Genomic DNA, 17,629 nt, shown 5'->3' with positions numbered 1-17,629 from the left:
CATCTTGGCAGCAGGGAGGCTTTTGCACTTTTTGAGCCTCCCCACGCTGCCAGGAAGCCTCAATGGGAGTGGCAGGGTGGTGCCACATCAATGCCATAGCCCACCACCTCCAGTTTGGATGAAGCAGCCTGTGCTTAACAGAAGGACTCCCTATGCTCTACCTCAACAACTTTGCTCATTGAAGCAATGGCTCATGCCACCCTGGAAACTGGAAAAATCAACAACTACTCTTAAATGTGCATTCTCTTTTTGGGAGAAGGAGGAGTAATGTTTTTATTAATATTTTGAAGGCTTACATGAAGAAAAAACAAAACAAAACCCAAACAGAAAAAGTACACAAAAAGTACATAAAAACACATTACAAAGAGGAAGAGGAAGGCTCCTTTGTAATTAGTTTGTTTCATTTCTTCAGATATTTGATTTATAGAGCCTCTCAATTTCTTAACATCTTCAGACATCTGCTATTCCATTTTTTAAAAATGTTTGATCTAATTTGGTAGCTCTCCTCTATTTTCTTCTTAAATGACTCCCATTTACTTGTTAATTGGTTAAAATATTTTTAATTATTTTCATCATTTCAGATGTTACTGGTTTTTCAGGCATTGTATCAGAGAATTTTTTGTAGTAGTTTTCATAATGAAAAGACTCCAGAAAAAAAGGAAAAATAGCCTCTTTAATCTCTTTTAAAACATCTAGCAGTGGTATTAAAGTATACACAGAGCTGTAACGTAATCTGTTTACATTCCCATAGTCTCTATAGCAACCTGTTCTCCTAGTTTAGATTAAACAAAAAGCATACTTCACTTATATTTGAGATATGTAGATAACACTATTTTACTGGCAGAAAACAGTGAAGGCTTGAAACGAGGACTATGAAGGTTAAAGCAGAAAATGCTAAAGCAGGGTTATAGCTGAACATCATGAAGACAAAAGTAATGACTCCAGGGGAATCAGTCAATGTTAAGGCTGACAATGGAGAAACTGAAATCATTATGGATTTTCTATTCCTTGGCTCAATCATGTAACCAAGAGATAAGGAGATTGAGACTGGGAAGGTCAATCATGAAGTTAACTAAAAAAGATTCTTAAGTGTAAAGATGTGACATTGGAAACCAAGATCAAGGTAATTCATGCCATAGTATTCCCCGTTACTATGTATGGGTGTGAAAGTTGTTCAATGAAGTAAGCTGGCAGGAACAAATTTGATTCATTTGGAATGTAGTGTTGAAGGAGAGTTCTATGCATATTGTGAACCACCAAAAGACAAATAAGTGGGTTCTAGATCAAATCAAGTTGAACTCTTCCTAAAAGCTAAAAAGACCAAACTGAGGCTTTTGTATATTGATCACATTATCAGTCAAGACTCACTGAAAAAGACAACAACAATAGGAAATGTTGAAGGCAGAAGGAAAAGAGGAAGATGCAACACGAGATGAATTGACTCTATAAAGGAAGTCACAGCCCTCAGTTTACAAGACCTAAGCAAGGCTGTTCATGATAGGATATTCTGGAGGACATTATTTCATAAGGTTGCCATAAGTCGGAAGTGACCTGACAGCACTTAGTAGACACAGAAAAGAAATACTACAGGGAGTAGTTGCTAAAACTGTTCCTCATCTACCTTTTCTACTTCAGCTCTCCCTCACTCACTTCATCCCTTTCCTATGTTTGATCTTACAAACAAAGTTTTGGAAACTCAAATGGAAATAAAGCAGATAACTCTTACAAACATATATTTGGAATGGCACAGGATGGAGGGGAGGGGACAGAGGGCTAGCTTGAGAAAAGGGAAAGTGATGTTTAAAGAGCAAAATATAATAGGCACATTTATTTAATAGTTAACACTTCAGATTCTTTTAAAAAATCAATACTAAAATTGTTAAATGGCATTTTGAAAATGTCAGAGATTATGAAAAAAAAATCCAACAGTAATGATTCCTAAACCAGCATCCATGGAGCAGGGGCTATGAATGCCTGGGTGAGTGGAGCACATATAAAACTAATCCTAACATTTAAAGCTTATTCCTCACCACTTCCACATTTCTCAGAGATAAAAGGGCCAAGACTCAATGGCTTGGTACAATTGGAGGGACAAATTGTCCATGGTTAATTTTTTTGACTATTTTATCTCACCTATTGCATGATCTCTGGCTGCTTGAAGTGATCCAGGAGAGAAAATCTTCAGGCCATACACTGTATAAATTGATGGAGTTTTATGTTTAGATCCAGCATCTAGCAACAAAATGAGACCACAGAGTATACAAAAATACACAGGCCTGCTATAAGTTATGATCTGGTTGTGTCCCTAAAAAACAAAAAACACATATATATTTATTTAAAGTTGGCATGATACCTTCTCGCGTGTAAAAAAAAACAGACAGCACTAAGTATTAAGACTAGAAAGAACAATATTTGCAATATTGCTGAATAAGCAATACATTATAATCACAGTAATTCCAAAATCTTAATAAATATAACCAGTACTTTTCTATTACATCCAATATTAATGATGATATGATTGAATAATGCCCAGAGGTGGATTGGCCTTTTAACTTGCAGGGAAAATTCTTGGTGGGCCACTGCCCTAGAGGGCCATTGTTGGTCACTTGGATACATAGGCAAACCCCCTCAACTTCAACAGTTATTCAAAGACATCAGAAGCAAACATCAGTGTCTGCTCATCTATTGTTTCCTGTACTGCTGTCAGTTTGAAAGATGAAACAATGGATAAGCTAACTCCCAATGCTGAGTGGCCAATACTACCCTGGGTTCTATTACCCACAAGGGCAACTGGCTTGTTTCCAGGCTATTTTAACTTCCCAGTTCATTCCTGATAATGCCACTTATTCCTTTCAGGAGCTACACCTGTGCCTCAGGAAATACTGAAGACTTCTTATGATGTCATCTTTGGTGGCACAAATAATTTGTTCAAGTGCTACTTAGTAATGAAAGAAGTTTTAGGCCACATGCGAGGAACTCATGTTGCCTACACCAATGCTGATACAACTACCAGAAACTACACTAGTTTACCTATGCAAGGTTGTTTTACAATACCCCAAGAAGGCATAATGCAGCAGCTCCAAAAATGGAGAGGAGACGTCTGAGGGGGGATATGATTGAAGTCTATAAAATTATGCATGGGGTAGAAAATGTTGACAGAGAGAAATGTTTCTCTCTTTCTCACAATACTAGAACCAGGGGGGAACCATTGAAAATGCTGGGGGGAAGAATTAGGACTAATAAAAAGAAACACTTCTTCATGCAACGTGTGATTGGTGTTTGGAATATGCTGCCAGGTGGTGATGGCGGATGGCCACTAACTTGGATAGCTTTAAAAAGGGCTTGGACAGATTTATGGAGGAGAAGTCGATCTATCGCTACCAATCTTGATCCTCCTTGATCTCAGATTGCAAATGCCTTAGCAGACCAGGTGCTCAGGAGCAGCAGCAGCAGCAGGCCATTGCTTTCACATCCTGCACGTGAGCTCCCAAAGGCACCTGGTGGGCCACTGCGAGTAGCAGAGTGCTGGACTAGATGGACTCTGGTCTGATCCAGCAGGCTAGTTCTTATGTTCTTATGTTCTTAATGCTAAAATAGACTATTGTAATTTGCTCTACGCTGGCCTGCCCTTGGGCTTGATTTGGAAGTTAAAGCTGGTCCAGCATGCAGCAGCGCGTTTACTTACAGGAGGTGCCTACTGTGACCATATTCAGCCTGTATTACGCCAGCTGCACTGGCTCCCAGTGGAATTCCGAATCATCCACAAGGTATGGGTGTTAACCTTCAAGGCCTTGTGCGGCCTGGGGCCCTGGTACCTTTGGGACCGCCTTACCCCATATGTCCCTACACGGCCTCTGCTTTCGGCAGAGGCCAATTTACTGGTGGTTCCCGGCCCCTCAATGACACGGCTGGCCTCTACCCGGGCCAGGGCTTTTACGGCCCTGGCCCCTGCCTGGTGGAACACTCTTCCTCCAACTGTCCGGGCCCTGCGGGATCTTGGAGAGTTCCACAGGGCCTGTAAGACCGAGTTGTTCCACCCGGCTTTTGGGAGGGCCAGCTGTTGAGGGTGAGCGCCCTCTTTGTTGTTCCCTTTTTAACATCTGGGGAGTCGCTCCCTTTTTAACATCTGGGGAGTTGTGACACCTAGACCTGCTGTCCCCCTCTCTGGGAGGGGTTTTATTTATAGTTTATACTGGACGCCAAGTGGTATGCTGTAATTTTATGTTTTATGTTTTAATGACGCTGTATTTTATATTACCTATTTATTGTTACGATTATTTATGTAACATCATTCTGTTGTTCACCGCCCAGAGCCCTCAGGGGATGGGGCGGTATATAAATACGATAACTAATAAATAAATAAATAAATAAATAAATAAATAAATAAATAAATAAATAAATAAATAAATAAATAAATAAATAAATAAATAAATAAATAAATAAATAAAAGGTCATGAAAGAAAAGGTCCTGAGTCTTCATTTCAAAATTATGGGCATATGTTCCAAACTGTGACCTTTAAAATATAGCATTCTGGCTATTACCTTAAGATCTAAGAATAACTGACAATAGAATTCCTCTGTTATCCCACTGTTCCCTAACTTTAACTATGAAGACCACAAATGTACAAATGAACAGAAAGTTGGCAGGAGTCCAACCACATGAAACTTTTCCCACCAGAGGATGAACCACCTGGAAAAGTGCCCCCCCTCTGGCTAGCTGACAGGAGATCGGGCAGCCTTCCCTGGAGCCTGGAGGCCAACTGACCTGCATGAAAAGGCAGCAGTGGTGGCGGCCTCCCTCCAGCCCATGGCATGCCCCAACCAGGCAGCATGATCGCTGCATCCCATCTGGAGATTCACAGCTCTGCTCAGCCAAGCCCGGCAAGCAGCCTCACTGGCAGGCCTGACAGGCCCACGCCAAGATTGAGGCAAGACCGGTGCCCTTGGGGGAGGTCGGTCCAAACTAGCCAGCTTGGAAGCCCCTGACTCTGCTTGCAGGCACCCCCCCCACCTTCGCAGGCACCCCCCCCACCAGCCCGTGTGGACGTGGAGACGAGGGACGGGTGCACGGCCACCTGCGCCTCTGAGCTGCCCAGCTCAGCCTAACTTCCCCCGAGCCCATCGGCCTTGCCTCAGCTTCAGCACGGACCTGCCTCCAACGTGTGCCCAACAGCGGCCACCTGGGGCACTTGTTCCCAGTGCGCCCCATTATAGCTCCACCTCTGGATGCCAGAGATTGAACCTGGGACCTACTGTCTGCATGTCAAGTTGATACTGAGACATGGTCCCTCCTCAAACTTCATTCAGTGATCCCAAATTTAACTAGTGGGATGAGGGGGGCAGTGGCACAGCGCCCATAAGGCAGGGGGGCATGACACCCTGGGCAGAGCAGTGGCAGAGGCGTGGCCGGGCCATCACAGGGCAAGGCAGGTGCGTTCCGGGGTGGGCAACGCCACAGCAGGGGCACAGGGCGCGCGCACGCCCTGGGCACAGTTTCCTCTTGCTCCACCTCTGGAGGGGGGGGGGGGACTCTGTGTCAGCTCTCTATACTGTGCACAACTCTGAATATCTTTACTTAACTATATTTTTCCTATGGTTAAAAACTACAGTTATAAAGAACGCTCATGTTAAAAAGATATCAGGATAAAAAAAATCACATAGTCAATGTTTTATTTTGCAATAGCACTTTATAAAACAAATAAAATTTAGTATTCCTGAGAAACTTTGCTTCAGTTACTAAACCTTGCGTCTCAATAGTGTACATGAAAAATGCTTTCATTAAAAATCATTATGTTCTTTGTTTCTGATACTAGCAGCAAATCAAGCTTTGATGTTTTTATAATACAATTTTGATTAAACCAATTTCTTCTCATTTTAAAACAAATGTGACCACATTATTGCTGTCTGCCCAAACAACAGATTTGATTACCATTCATGTCATTATATACAACTGAACTGACGAATAGAATTTTTATTTAGCGCTGAGAAAATTACCTCTTTAGAGAGGTCTGAATATCAAGTTCTTAAAAATCACTGGAAACATCACACATAACAATGAGTGGAACTACAAACGAATATGCTATTTAATGGCAGTGCTCACTTTGCATCCAAACATGAAATGCCTTTAAACTCTGATTATCTGAGGAATTCCATATACTTTGTGCTGGGGAAGGGGATTTCAGAAAAAAAACAAATATAGTGAAAAAAAACACACAGTGAAATTCAAGATTAATGTTAGTATCAGCTACAACCATGGAATGAAACTGAGGTCGAATCCCCACGACCTTCTTAGTCAGGTTTCAGGACACAAACTAAGCAGGTTTCAGGGACGACCTCCCCATTGGCACGGTTCAGAGCTCATCCGAGGGGAGGGACAAGGGCTGAAACCCTGACTTGTTTCCCGCCATGGACCATGACACAAAATCGGGCAACCAATCAGCGCTCTGCCGGCACTGAAGCGATGCGTGCCCAGCCAGCCTTTCCTGGGTTTCGTTTTTGCTTTTGCAATCAGCGAGCGAGAGCAGAAGGGGACATGGAAGGACGTTAACCGTGTAACTGCTGAATCTTTAAATGTTCACACAGTTAAACGTTAAACTTAAAAATGTTAGCTTTTTTACGGTCCTGCCCCAACAAGGTATGTTTCTACAGGGAAAAAGGTCCCGCCCATCAAGGCACGCCAGCCAATCAGGAGAGGCTGGCAAAATTAGATTGCCTGGTAGTGGAGATTGCTAAGAGTTCTGGAACCAGATGTGTCTGCTGTGTGCTCGCTGCAGTGGGGAGGGAGAAACTCCGATGAAGAGGATACAGTTTCACAACAAACAGGTTTGGATCTGCATGCAAATTTTCCAGTGGGAATTCGGCCTGATAAATAAAATCTACTCATTCCAGTTTTCATAAATTAGACATTTTCCTTTAGGCAGTCTTCCTTTAGGGAAGAAAGGTAGCTAATAAATATTTTAAATAAACAAATTACACCACACAATCTCATTAGGTTTGAGCCTGAGTAGCTGTGGGTTTGAATTCTGAGTCTATCACATTGGTGTGCAGCAAAAGCCTGTACATAAGGAGATTTTCCAAAGACCCTCATAAAAGTTCAAGAGCACACATGCAGAAGATTTCACAAATCTCTAACATGTTAGAGAGCAGGACAGGAAAAGACCTCTTGGAAAAACCTTGAGGAATTGGTACTACTCAGAGTAAACAATATTGGAATGCCTAGATTTAGGACAAGGAAGCTTCACATGTTTCATAGCTGCCAAAACTCTATTTTGTACATGCTTATCACAATGGATCTAATGGAATAATTTAAAATAGTAAGTACTGACAGCATTCATTCCAGCTCACCCTCCAATCAAAACCAGACTACAATCTCCAGCCATTTGTGGAATAGCTCCAGAAAAGAGTATATTGAAGGCACTGATTTTAGAATTTTTTTTAAAAAAATTGAAATAAATTCAAATAAAATGCAATGTATGTAACAAAGGTAACAAAGTGAAGATTTTTTGATATAACGCCAAATCCTAGGGTCGCAGGATTAAGCAGGTAAATACACTATTTCAGGGACTATACACTGAGCGATTATGAAAACAAAAACCTATCTCTGGAGGGATCACATAGATGGTATGTATAACTAAAGATTATACCCAGTGCTATTATTTAGGCTCTCAGCGGAGGTGGAAAAGTTGTGCTCGCAGGCAGCTACCCAGTATTAGAGCTAAATCATTTGGTAACACATGGAATACATGTCTAAATATTCAGATAGACTAAATATTCGTACTTTGTAGGCATCAAAAAGCACATTGGATTTTGTATGGAGGATGTAACCTTCAGTGATATATAAACAGGGCACAACAATGAATTTTCCAGGTATTATTTCTCATATTAAAATTATTCTGTTCTGCATCATTTTCAAACAAATATTTATTTCTGAATCTAGCATCAGGCTACAATTCTGCACGGTAAACATTTTAAAGGAAATCCTAGTTATGTAATCTGTGCAATAGTGGCCATCCTGTTTCTATGGGTAATACTTAAAAATTAACAAGAGAGAGATTGAAAGTGATCTGCACAAATCCTCTTCTCATACATCTAGTTAACATTTCAAGCTGTGACTCATCCATCTCATGTGTGGAGAGATATGTGATTTCTAGATTCCCTTCTAACATGTATTATTCTAGCATATATATTCCCATTAGAAAAGATGTGTGAATTGCTGTTTAAAACATTACCCACAATGTGGAAAGAGAATAAATGCTCAAATCATACTTCTCTTTTAAACACTTCTAAGTAATATCAGCAACCAAACTAGGACAACTGGGAATGGAATATCAGGATTTCCTCACTACCATCACAATTTGAAGATCCCATGCAAGTTTGATACAACTTAATCAACATGTTCCAAGAATATGTTATAAGTATCCACTGTTGACTCCTTAGTTATGCTAAAAAGATTACTCATAAAAAAACAGAAAATCAGAGAAAAACCAATTAATTTATTAAGGAGTAGACAAATGCCATGCTATTTAGTTAGGGGTGTATTTTGTGTTTCATTCACATTTCATTGTGTTTTCCAACTTACTGTTATTGAATCTCCTCTCTGGCTATTTGTTATGTGTGCATATGTGTTTTATTGAATTGCTTAAATGGTTTACATACGCATATTTTAATGTCTTTATGTTTTAAAGTTGAAACGTTGTATTGTTTGCTGCCTTGGGTATCCTATTTGGATGGAAGAGCAGCATAGTATTCTCATGAAATGTTATGGCTTTAAACTACTGAAAATATTGAGCTACAATTCACAAAAGATGGCTTATTTTAATATTTTTCAATCATTTATCCACATGAATAACCTACACATCAAGAGAAATGGATAACAAAAGCTTTTTGTTTCTTATAACTTACATGTATTGGTGAAGCAGGATCGGGCTGAACACTCTAAAAACAAAATCAGACAGGAGTTTACATCTGTGCAGAAGTTCTCTATGAGATTCAAAATAAATATGAAATATATGTATGCACTATAATATTTGGTTTTACCTTTAGAAGGGAATACTGACAACTTGCCATGATAATACAGAAAAGGAGGACCCAAATATCTTTACAAAAACCTTGGTTCATAATTAAAAAGCCAAGAAAAGAAACAAGGATTACTAGTAGAATAGCCAAAACATTCTCCTTGATATCTTCTGTTCTGTAGGAATAAAACAGGATTGTTTTTCAAACAGGGAAAGTGAACGGTGTGTATAAGACTTGCTTTCCAGTATTTTGAAACATAGGAGAAATTAAACTATGGAACCTGAGACTATAACATTTCATTTAAGTCCCACTGGTTTATGTAGAACTTCATGGTCTTAAATTTCTCTGGATTTCACTCAGATACACCAAAACACAGGATCATATATACACTGAGGTTCTGAAGTGCGCCTGTTCAGTATATTCCCATAGCCTCCCTGCTCTCCTCACACAATTTTTACCCAGCAAAGCCCATTTCTGATACTAAAGCTTATATGAGCAGAAATGCACTTGCTGAGACTGGCAGAAGGGAAAAGACACAGATGGGAATCAGAATTTACACCATGACTGAAGTGACATCACATTCAAACACAAGACATCCGCCCCACCACACACAAACCCCAACATGATCTGTATGAGAGTGCAGCAGGCCATCGTTATGAGTAGTTTACAGTGTGCAACTACAAACACAAGTATTTAAGTGTGTGCATGCCAAAATAAAATTGTGACAAACTTTTTGATTTGTCTGCTAATATCCTTATTGACAGTTTGTCATAAAGCAGGCTTTTGGTGATATAACAAATCACAATAATTATTCCTCAATTTGTTATAAATTTAAAATTGAGCCTCTCCTACTAACGTCTCTTGTGCTCATAATAAGATTTAGTAGGTCTGTGCTGGTCTGAGAAACAAATGAACTTCATAAATTCAGTGCATAGGATAGATATTTTAAAAAGCTTACCTATCTAACAGTGCCAACAAAGTAAGTCGATCATACCAGATTTTTATCCATTTGCCAGGAAATATAATAAATTTGTAAAACTGTCTATTAATTTTTCTTTGTGCTGATGAACATGAGGAATCTTCAAGGTCTTCACTAAGATGCTTCAAAATAAAAGCAAAGATGAATAGAATTGATTTCATAAAACTGTGTTGTCACAGAAAATGCTACACAACTTCATTTACAATAAATATAGGCTAAGAACTATCTAACGAAAAGTTTTTTTTGCAAAGTTCATTTTGTCACTTCAAATAGAGTAGCCTTTATTTTCTTTGATGTAGAAACGAAGCCAGTTTCATTGTAATTATGAGCTACGTCACAACCCATTTATAATACATATAAACAATATAATTCTCTTCATCCTGAATATGTTTACCTATAATTTTGATCTAGCAAAACCATAGCTACAACTAGAGGAAGATCTGAGGATGCTAGAAAATGTTCATTGACTTGCTTCTTGGGAAAAAACTGCTTTTGAGCCCCATTCTCAATTTTTTAAAAATAATTATTAAATGATCAATTGACTTCTTATACTACCAACTAAAAACGTATTTCCTAATTTAAAATTATCACCAGTGGAAAATTAGGTAAATTTCCATTTAGAAACTTCACATGCTGTACCTGTTTCCACTGAAAGTTACAGGCTGCACAGCTAATTTTCTCCATGGCAGCTGTGGCCACCTGTTGACATAATATTTGTCTCTGTGACAGCACATTTGGAAAGATTTCTATGAAGCTGCATACATATAAGCTATTATGTCACAGAATCTGCCAGAACAGGAAGGGCCTGTGGGTGGCTATACCCAGCTGAAATATTACAGAATGTGTTCTCCAACTGTAATCTGTCAGAAGACCAGATTACTATTATTTATATCACATCTTGAGAATCCTGAGATTCCATATTATCTGCTAATTCCAGTGGCTAATGTTATACATTTCTAAGTTTAATATCTGGGTTGCAACATGACCCATGTATTCTCAGCCATCATTCAAAATGAATTCCTATACAACCAGATTCTTAAAAATGGAAACCTGCCAATTCATAAAGCCTGAAGCAGAAAATAACATACAGTACATATGTTAGTCAAAAGCAGACAGTCCCTGTACACATTTCAATCCAAAACAGGTCTTCATCAGGAGATGCTCATGAGATATGTTAATAAGCTGAACATGAGGGAACAAGATGAAGGAATGTTGGCACTCCCTTCTTCCTCTGCAACCTGTGGGTCCTTTCAATCATGTAATTTAAAAGTGTTATTACTATTTATAAGTATTTATATGTCTGCATTTCCTGACTAACTCAGCACGCAAGTAATCAAATGTCTTGAAATAACTTAATATTTCATATTTTTCCCTTGAATTGGGAGCTTAATCATCTTTAAACAAATCTCCAATCAGAGCAATAATGAATAAATCAATAGAAGAAAACTATTTTAAAATCTTCCTCCCAGAAATAATGTGGATTTACATTTAATGAAATATACAGGACTGAGGTATTACACAGTACCCGTGGAGTTTCAGAAAGGGTTCTTCGTGCTACCATCAATAAGAGCTGCTGTTGTAGTGCACTTGGCCCATGATCACCAGATGATGCTTCTTGGCTCTCTGAGGTAGTTGTACTAGAGGAGCTGAAATGGGTTTCACTGTGTGAAAGAGAAAAAGGAATAAATTCATTTAGTGAGTGACTTTTCAATGCATGAAGAAAGCTAGGGGGCTTCATGGGATGGCTGCAGAACCTAAAGCCCTCAAGGGACTAGCCCAAATTTCTATTACTTGTACTTCCAATATCCCAAATGGTTCCCAGTTCTATCACATCACGGGATCAGTCCTTTTAGATAACTCCAGAAAGCTTAGCTAGTCTTACTGATGCATAAACAATTGAGAGAGGCTGCAGATAGCCATGTAGGTCCAGAGCAAAACTCAAAAACAAAATAACACAAAACAGTACGGAGATTACCATTTCCTGTTCTTTCAGAAGGCACAACATGATGCCAGCTCCATCCAACACCAATTTATCTACTCAAATCTGACTGGAACAGGAAGTAAGGCACATTAAGATTAGGATCAGAACCATGTTCCCACCCTCTTTCATTGTTTTTAACATCCACCCCAACTCTGGAAAACTCAAAAGATTGCACACACTCCTGTGTTACTGTGGTTGGTTTTAATAACAGAGGTTATATTTTGGTTCTGAATAAACTACTGGGTAACTGAAAGAATAACAGCTCCATCCAAACTTCCCAGTGGCAGGACACAGCACCAACGCAGCATCACACCACCAGCTCCAAAAGGGCTTTCCAGTGGCGCAGGGAGCAGGGAAAAGCCCTGAAGTCCACCGCTGTCAAAAAGTCCCATAAGGTAGAAAGGACATATGCTGCCAAAAGTGCACCATATGTCTGAGGGCGTGTGCACTGCACAATCTGCCTTCAGCCCCAGGAGGAAGCCGACTAACATTGTGCAATCTACCCTCAACCCCAGAAGAAAGTCAGTTAATGTTGGCTCCACCCTGGCAGTGGTGGGATTCAGCAGGTTCACACCAGTTCGGCAGAACCGGTTGTTAAAATGACGCTTGTAAACAACCGGTTGTTAAATTATTTGAATCCCGCCACTGGAACCTGTTGTTAAATAATTTTAATCCCACCACTACACCCTGGGAATGCCCCGGTCCACCACACACACATACACAGGGGTCCAAGAAGGACACCAGTGCAGCCCTGCCACAGCCCAAACCTCCAGGCTTTGCAATGGCGGGGCTATGGGACCCAGGGCCACCAGCATATCTGTCTCCTCCACCAGGTTAAGTGCCCAGGGAAGGGGAATGTGCTGGTGTGGCTGCATGCTATTTCCATGGACCCTTTTAGCCCCACCCCCCATCACTTTGGATAGGGCGGCCTATCTTTAACATGGCCTATAACCAGGTTTTGAAAGAACAAGCAACCAGGAAATATAGCAAAGCATTTCTGAGAGAGAAGTAGCAGATTAAGGTAGCAAAGGAATATTCCTAAATGAAGTACAAAAGTTTGAACTTGTCTGGTGCCAACATCTGTACATCAGAAGCCAATCTTTTTCCTCCTCAGAGTCTAGGTTTCCAGGTTACCAAGCTCAGAAAGTTTCTGTTCATTTCAAGCTTGTGTTGAAATGCCACTTGATGGGACTTTGATTCTTGATTGCTAGACATGCAAACCAAACAATTCTGTTGTGTATTTTCAATTTCAGTTATCTTGTGCCTGATTTCCTTTTGTGTGCTTTGTTTCCAGTTTGGATCTTATTTTTTTATGCTTCCTTTTCATTATTTAAATTATTCATCCCCAACTCTGAATGTTTTAATTATTGCATGCTTTTATTTAAAAGTGAACTACATCCGATTATAATCATTTAGACAATACAATACAAAACCTAGTCACTATGTACATTTTATAAGTATAAAACATAACTGAATAAATATAATCTGTACAAAAAGTAAAAATATAAACTGTACAAAAAATAAAAATAAACAGAGATGCTCAAAGAAGCCATAGGGGAAACTGTAGAATCTAATCTGTTGTAGAGAGATCTGTCGCAGTGCAGTAGATGATTAATATTTGAAATGGAATAAATGCATTTTGAAATGTAAATTAGTAACCAGAAATCTATTTGACAAGCATGTTATGTATGCATGACCTATACAAAAGCTATACAGTGCCCTCTACAGACACACTGAAGTTGATTTGTTTACTGTAGGTTTCTGTCCAAAATTTAATTTGTTAGGAAAGAAATCTAATATAACTACTACGTAGGTCATAAGTGCCCACCCCCAATATACATATGTTCCTGTTGCTTCAGGAAACATTGCTTGAATGTTTACTTGATTAAACATGCTGGCCTTAGCAAATTTGACACACTTGGTGGCAATTAAAATACTGCTCTAGTAAAACTTTATAAATTGCCAATGTAGCCAAGGTGTTGAGGGCCTACAATACTGAGAACAACAGCATCCAACAAATTCAGAATAGATTCAGGTCCTTTCTGTCAAAGTGTGGCAGATCATGAATTAGATTCACATGACAGGCATTCCCATCTCACAGAATAACCACCTATCTTCTCTCATAAAAATGTATTTCTGACTGCTGTTAAACCCACACTGGAAGAGTTGCAGTTGTAAATAAGTCACTGACTTAAGGTCTGAAAGAATGGCATTCCAGAATCACAGCTCTAGTCCACTATTCTGTCTCTAAAATGGTCATGCAGATACACCTGAGAAAGTTACAAACAGTATATGGGTAGCTGTAGCTATCTCCTATATCTTTCAGCATCTGATCATCATAAATCAACTGCCTTAAGAGTATGTACATTTATATTTTGATTGTATTTGGGATGGATTCCACTGAAGTGTATCACAAATGGCAACATTCCCTTCAATCTTCCCCCATCCCTTATTCTCACTCGTGCCAGTGCTGTAGATCCAAGCCACTGAAAGAATCATTAAAGCCACTGAGTTACAATGCAATCCTTTGCTCTGTTACTTCAGAAGACCCATTTATTCCAGTAGACTAGAGTAGCTCTGCACAGTATTAAGAACATAAGAACATAAGAACAAGACAGCTGGATCAGACCAAAGTCCACCTAGTCCAGCTCTCTGCTACTTGCAGTGGCCCACCAGATGCCTTTGGGAGCTCACCTGCAGGATGTGAAAGCAATGGCCTTCTGCTGCTGCTGCTCCTGAGCACCTGGTCTGCTAAGGCATTTGCAATCTGAGATCAAGGAGGATCAAGATTGGTAGCCATAAATCGACTTCTCATCCATAAATCTGTCCAAGCCCCTTTTAAAGTTATCCAGGTTAGTGGCCATCACTACCTCCTGTGGCAGTATATTCCAAACACCAATCACATGTTGCGTGAAGAAGTGTTTCCTTTTATTAGTTCTAATTCTTCCCCCCAGCATTTTCAATGTATGCCCCTTGGTTCTAGTATTGTGAGAAAGAGAGAAAAATTTCTCCCTGTCAACATTTTCTACCCCATGCATAATTTTATAGACTTCAATCATATCCCCCCTCAGACGTCTCCTCTCCAAACTAAAGAGTCCCAAACGCTGCAGCCTCTCCTCATAAGGAAGGCGCTCTAGTCCCTCAATCATCCTCATTGCCCTTCTCTGCACTTTTTCTATCTCTTCGATATCCTTTTTGAGATGTGGCAACCAGAACTGAACACAGTACTCCAAGTGCGGTCGCACCATGGCTTTATATAAGGGCATGACAATCTTTGCAGTTTTATTCTCAATTCCTTTCCTAATTATCCCCAGCATAGCGTTTGCCTTTTTCACAGCTGCCATGCACTGAGTTGACATTCCCATGGAACTATCAACTAAGACGCCCAAATCCCTTTCCTGGTCTGTGACTGATGGCACTGACCCCTGTAGCGTGTATGTGAAGTTTGGATTTTTTGCCCCTATGTGCATCACTTTACATTTTGCTACATTGAACTGCATTTGCCATTTCCTAGCCCACTCACCTAACCCTAATCAAGGTCTGCTTGGAGCTCTTCGCAATCCTTTGCGGTTCTCACCACCCTACATAATTTGGTATCATCTGCAAACTTGGCCACCACGCTACCCACCCCTACTTCCAGGTCATTTATGAATAGGTTAAAGAGCACTGGTCCCAAAACGGATCCTTGGGGGACACCACTCCCTACATCTCTCCATTGTGAGAATTTCCCATTTACACCCACTCTTTGCTTCCTGTTTCTCAACCAGTGTTTAATCCATAGGAGGACTTCCCCTCTTATTCCTTGATTGCGGAGTTTTCTCAATAGTCTCTGGAGAGGAACTTTGTCAAAAGCCTTTTGGAAATCCAAGTAGACAATGTCCACTGGTTCCCCCTTATCCACATGCCTGTTTACACCCTCAAAGAACTCTAGTAAGTTTGTAAGACAGGATTTGCCTCTGCAAAAGCCATGCTGACTCTTTAAATTAAATAGTGAATATATTTTTAAACCATCTGATTAGCTAATCAGAAATATGTATGGCAATAACTTCTCTGTTATACCCATTTGCCTCAAGTCGGAAGCCAATGTAACTAGCACAGTATGAAGGAAGAAGCTGCTTTATTGGTTTATTTTAAATGGTAATGCACTTTCCGTAGTCCTATGCAAGATGAGAGTTTTTCTTAGCAATATGAAATCTGACAGTGCCAAGTAATAAATACTTTACCTGCCACACAGGTGCCCTTCATACGCTGAAGAAGTGTTATGGGAAGCTGCTTAAATGCGACTTTAGGTAATACTGCTGCTGTAACATTTGACATCAGACACCAGTTGGGCAGGTCTTTCTCCATTCAAGATCCAAAGCAACAATGTATGGCAAGAACCAATTTGGCTGGCCCCATCCACATGATGTCAAACTTTTTAAAGGTTGCAGCTGCAATGTGGAATCAGACTAGGTACATGCAGCTCCCATATAATGGTGACATAAGGGCACTTCATTCATTTTTCTATGTCAATTAAAATTTCCTTTTGTTGTTGCCTTTTCAAGAAAATTTCTCTCTCAGTGCTTCTTCACCATTTCTATGTCCAAATCACTATAACAGAACCAAGACACCGATCACAGTTTTAGCAAATTTACAGCCCCATCCAAATCAACTTCCTCCTGGCCTTTGCCAGCATTACACCAGCAGGCTGGACCTTTAACTTATGCCAACCAAACGGTGGCATAACTGTATTGAGGTCCAGGGGCTTCTGGGTGGCTGGGAGGCTTTTTTGCTTTGCAAGCCTCCCCACAATACCAGAAAGCTGTCAAGGGGATGGTATTTATGTGATTGAGGTGCATTCCTAGCTCAATGTAACTGCTTAAAACAACAAGTCAATGCTGCTAAAAGATATATGTAACCAGCTTGCTATATGTAACCACTTCCATCTGGGCATTCTTTCTTTGATCTTTCCTTTATGGTTTCACATGCTTTGTAGATAACTAGGCTTCCCCTGACACCCTGGTCCCATGAGAAAAAGAGTTACATCCATTATCTTGTGTGGGCAGGAAGCCAGGTGGCTCTCTACTACTATCTGTTGCCGACCTTGGGGAGCCCAGCTCCAAGAGCTGTTTTTCACAACTTCTTGGGAAAGCAGGGGGTGGGGCTCGCAATGGGATAAAGGGAATGGAAAGTGACAGGTTTGTCAGAACTGGCTTTGCCAGGCATGGGTGCTTCGAGACCTCATCAATAAATGCTACTGATCAATACCTCAGAGTCCGTTTATTGGCTTAAGACCTAACAAATGCCTTTAAGGGACAGCGGGGCAGCGCTACATCAGCACCATGGCCTGCTGCCACCAAGTCTGGATGGGACTGCCTGTTGTAAAGCTGTTCCTGGTCTACAACATGTCACACCGCAGGAAGAAGATTGCATGCTGGAATGCTTCCCCATTAAACAGTTGCATTTTAAATCTGGTATCATGTATCACAAGAAACTATCAGAGGAAATTTTCTTCCAGTTCTCACTGAGACTGAAAATAACATTTGGAGCTTGTAATTCTCAGAATTAATTAAAAAAGAAAACCTGTTTGGCTCCTGACCTTTCTGTGCGGGGTCGGGGGAACAACTGCTGATACAGTTCTTTGGCAAAATTGTTCTAATAACTGCAATTGTTCA

At 40.2% G+C, this 17,629-nt stretch overlaps 1 protein-coding gene across 2 annotated transcripts in view; it reads right to left on the bottom strand.

Moving 5' to 3' along the window:
• PCNX2 (pecanex 2) overlaps positions 1 to 17,629 on the bottom strand; it is a 163,090-nt gene that overhangs the window by 118,887 nt on the left and 26,574 nt on the right. Inside the window, exons 9-13 of one of the 2 annotated variants that reach the window (XM_048486072.1) lie at positions 11,520 to 11,655; positions 9,974 to 10,116; positions 9,037 to 9,190; positions 8,902 to 8,934; positions 2,134 to 2,305 (exon numbers count right to left, since the gene is read on the bottom strand). In XM_048486072.1, coding sequence (XP_048342029.1) covers positions 2,134 to 2,305; positions 8,902 to 8,934; positions 9,037 to 9,190; positions 9,974 to 10,116; positions 11,520 to 11,655 — 638 coding nt within the window. The remainder of the gene's footprint in view (positions 1 to 2,133; positions 2,306 to 8,901; positions 8,935 to 9,036; positions 9,191 to 9,973; positions 10,117 to 11,519; positions 11,656 to 17,629) is intronic. The other variant, XM_048486079.1, reaches the window with a different exon arrangement.

This window comes from Sphaerodactylus townsendi, linkage group LG01 (genome assembly GCF_021028975.2).
Source record: "Sphaerodactylus townsendi isolate TG3544 linkage group LG01, MPM_Stown_v2.3, whole genome shotgun sequence".
Classification (NCBI taxonomy): Eukaryota; Metazoa; Chordata; class Lepidosauria; order Squamata; family Sphaerodactylidae; genus Sphaerodactylus; species Sphaerodactylus townsendi.
Note: the sequence above shows the minus strand (reverse complement) of the source record. Positions and strands in the feature narration are given on the sequence as shown.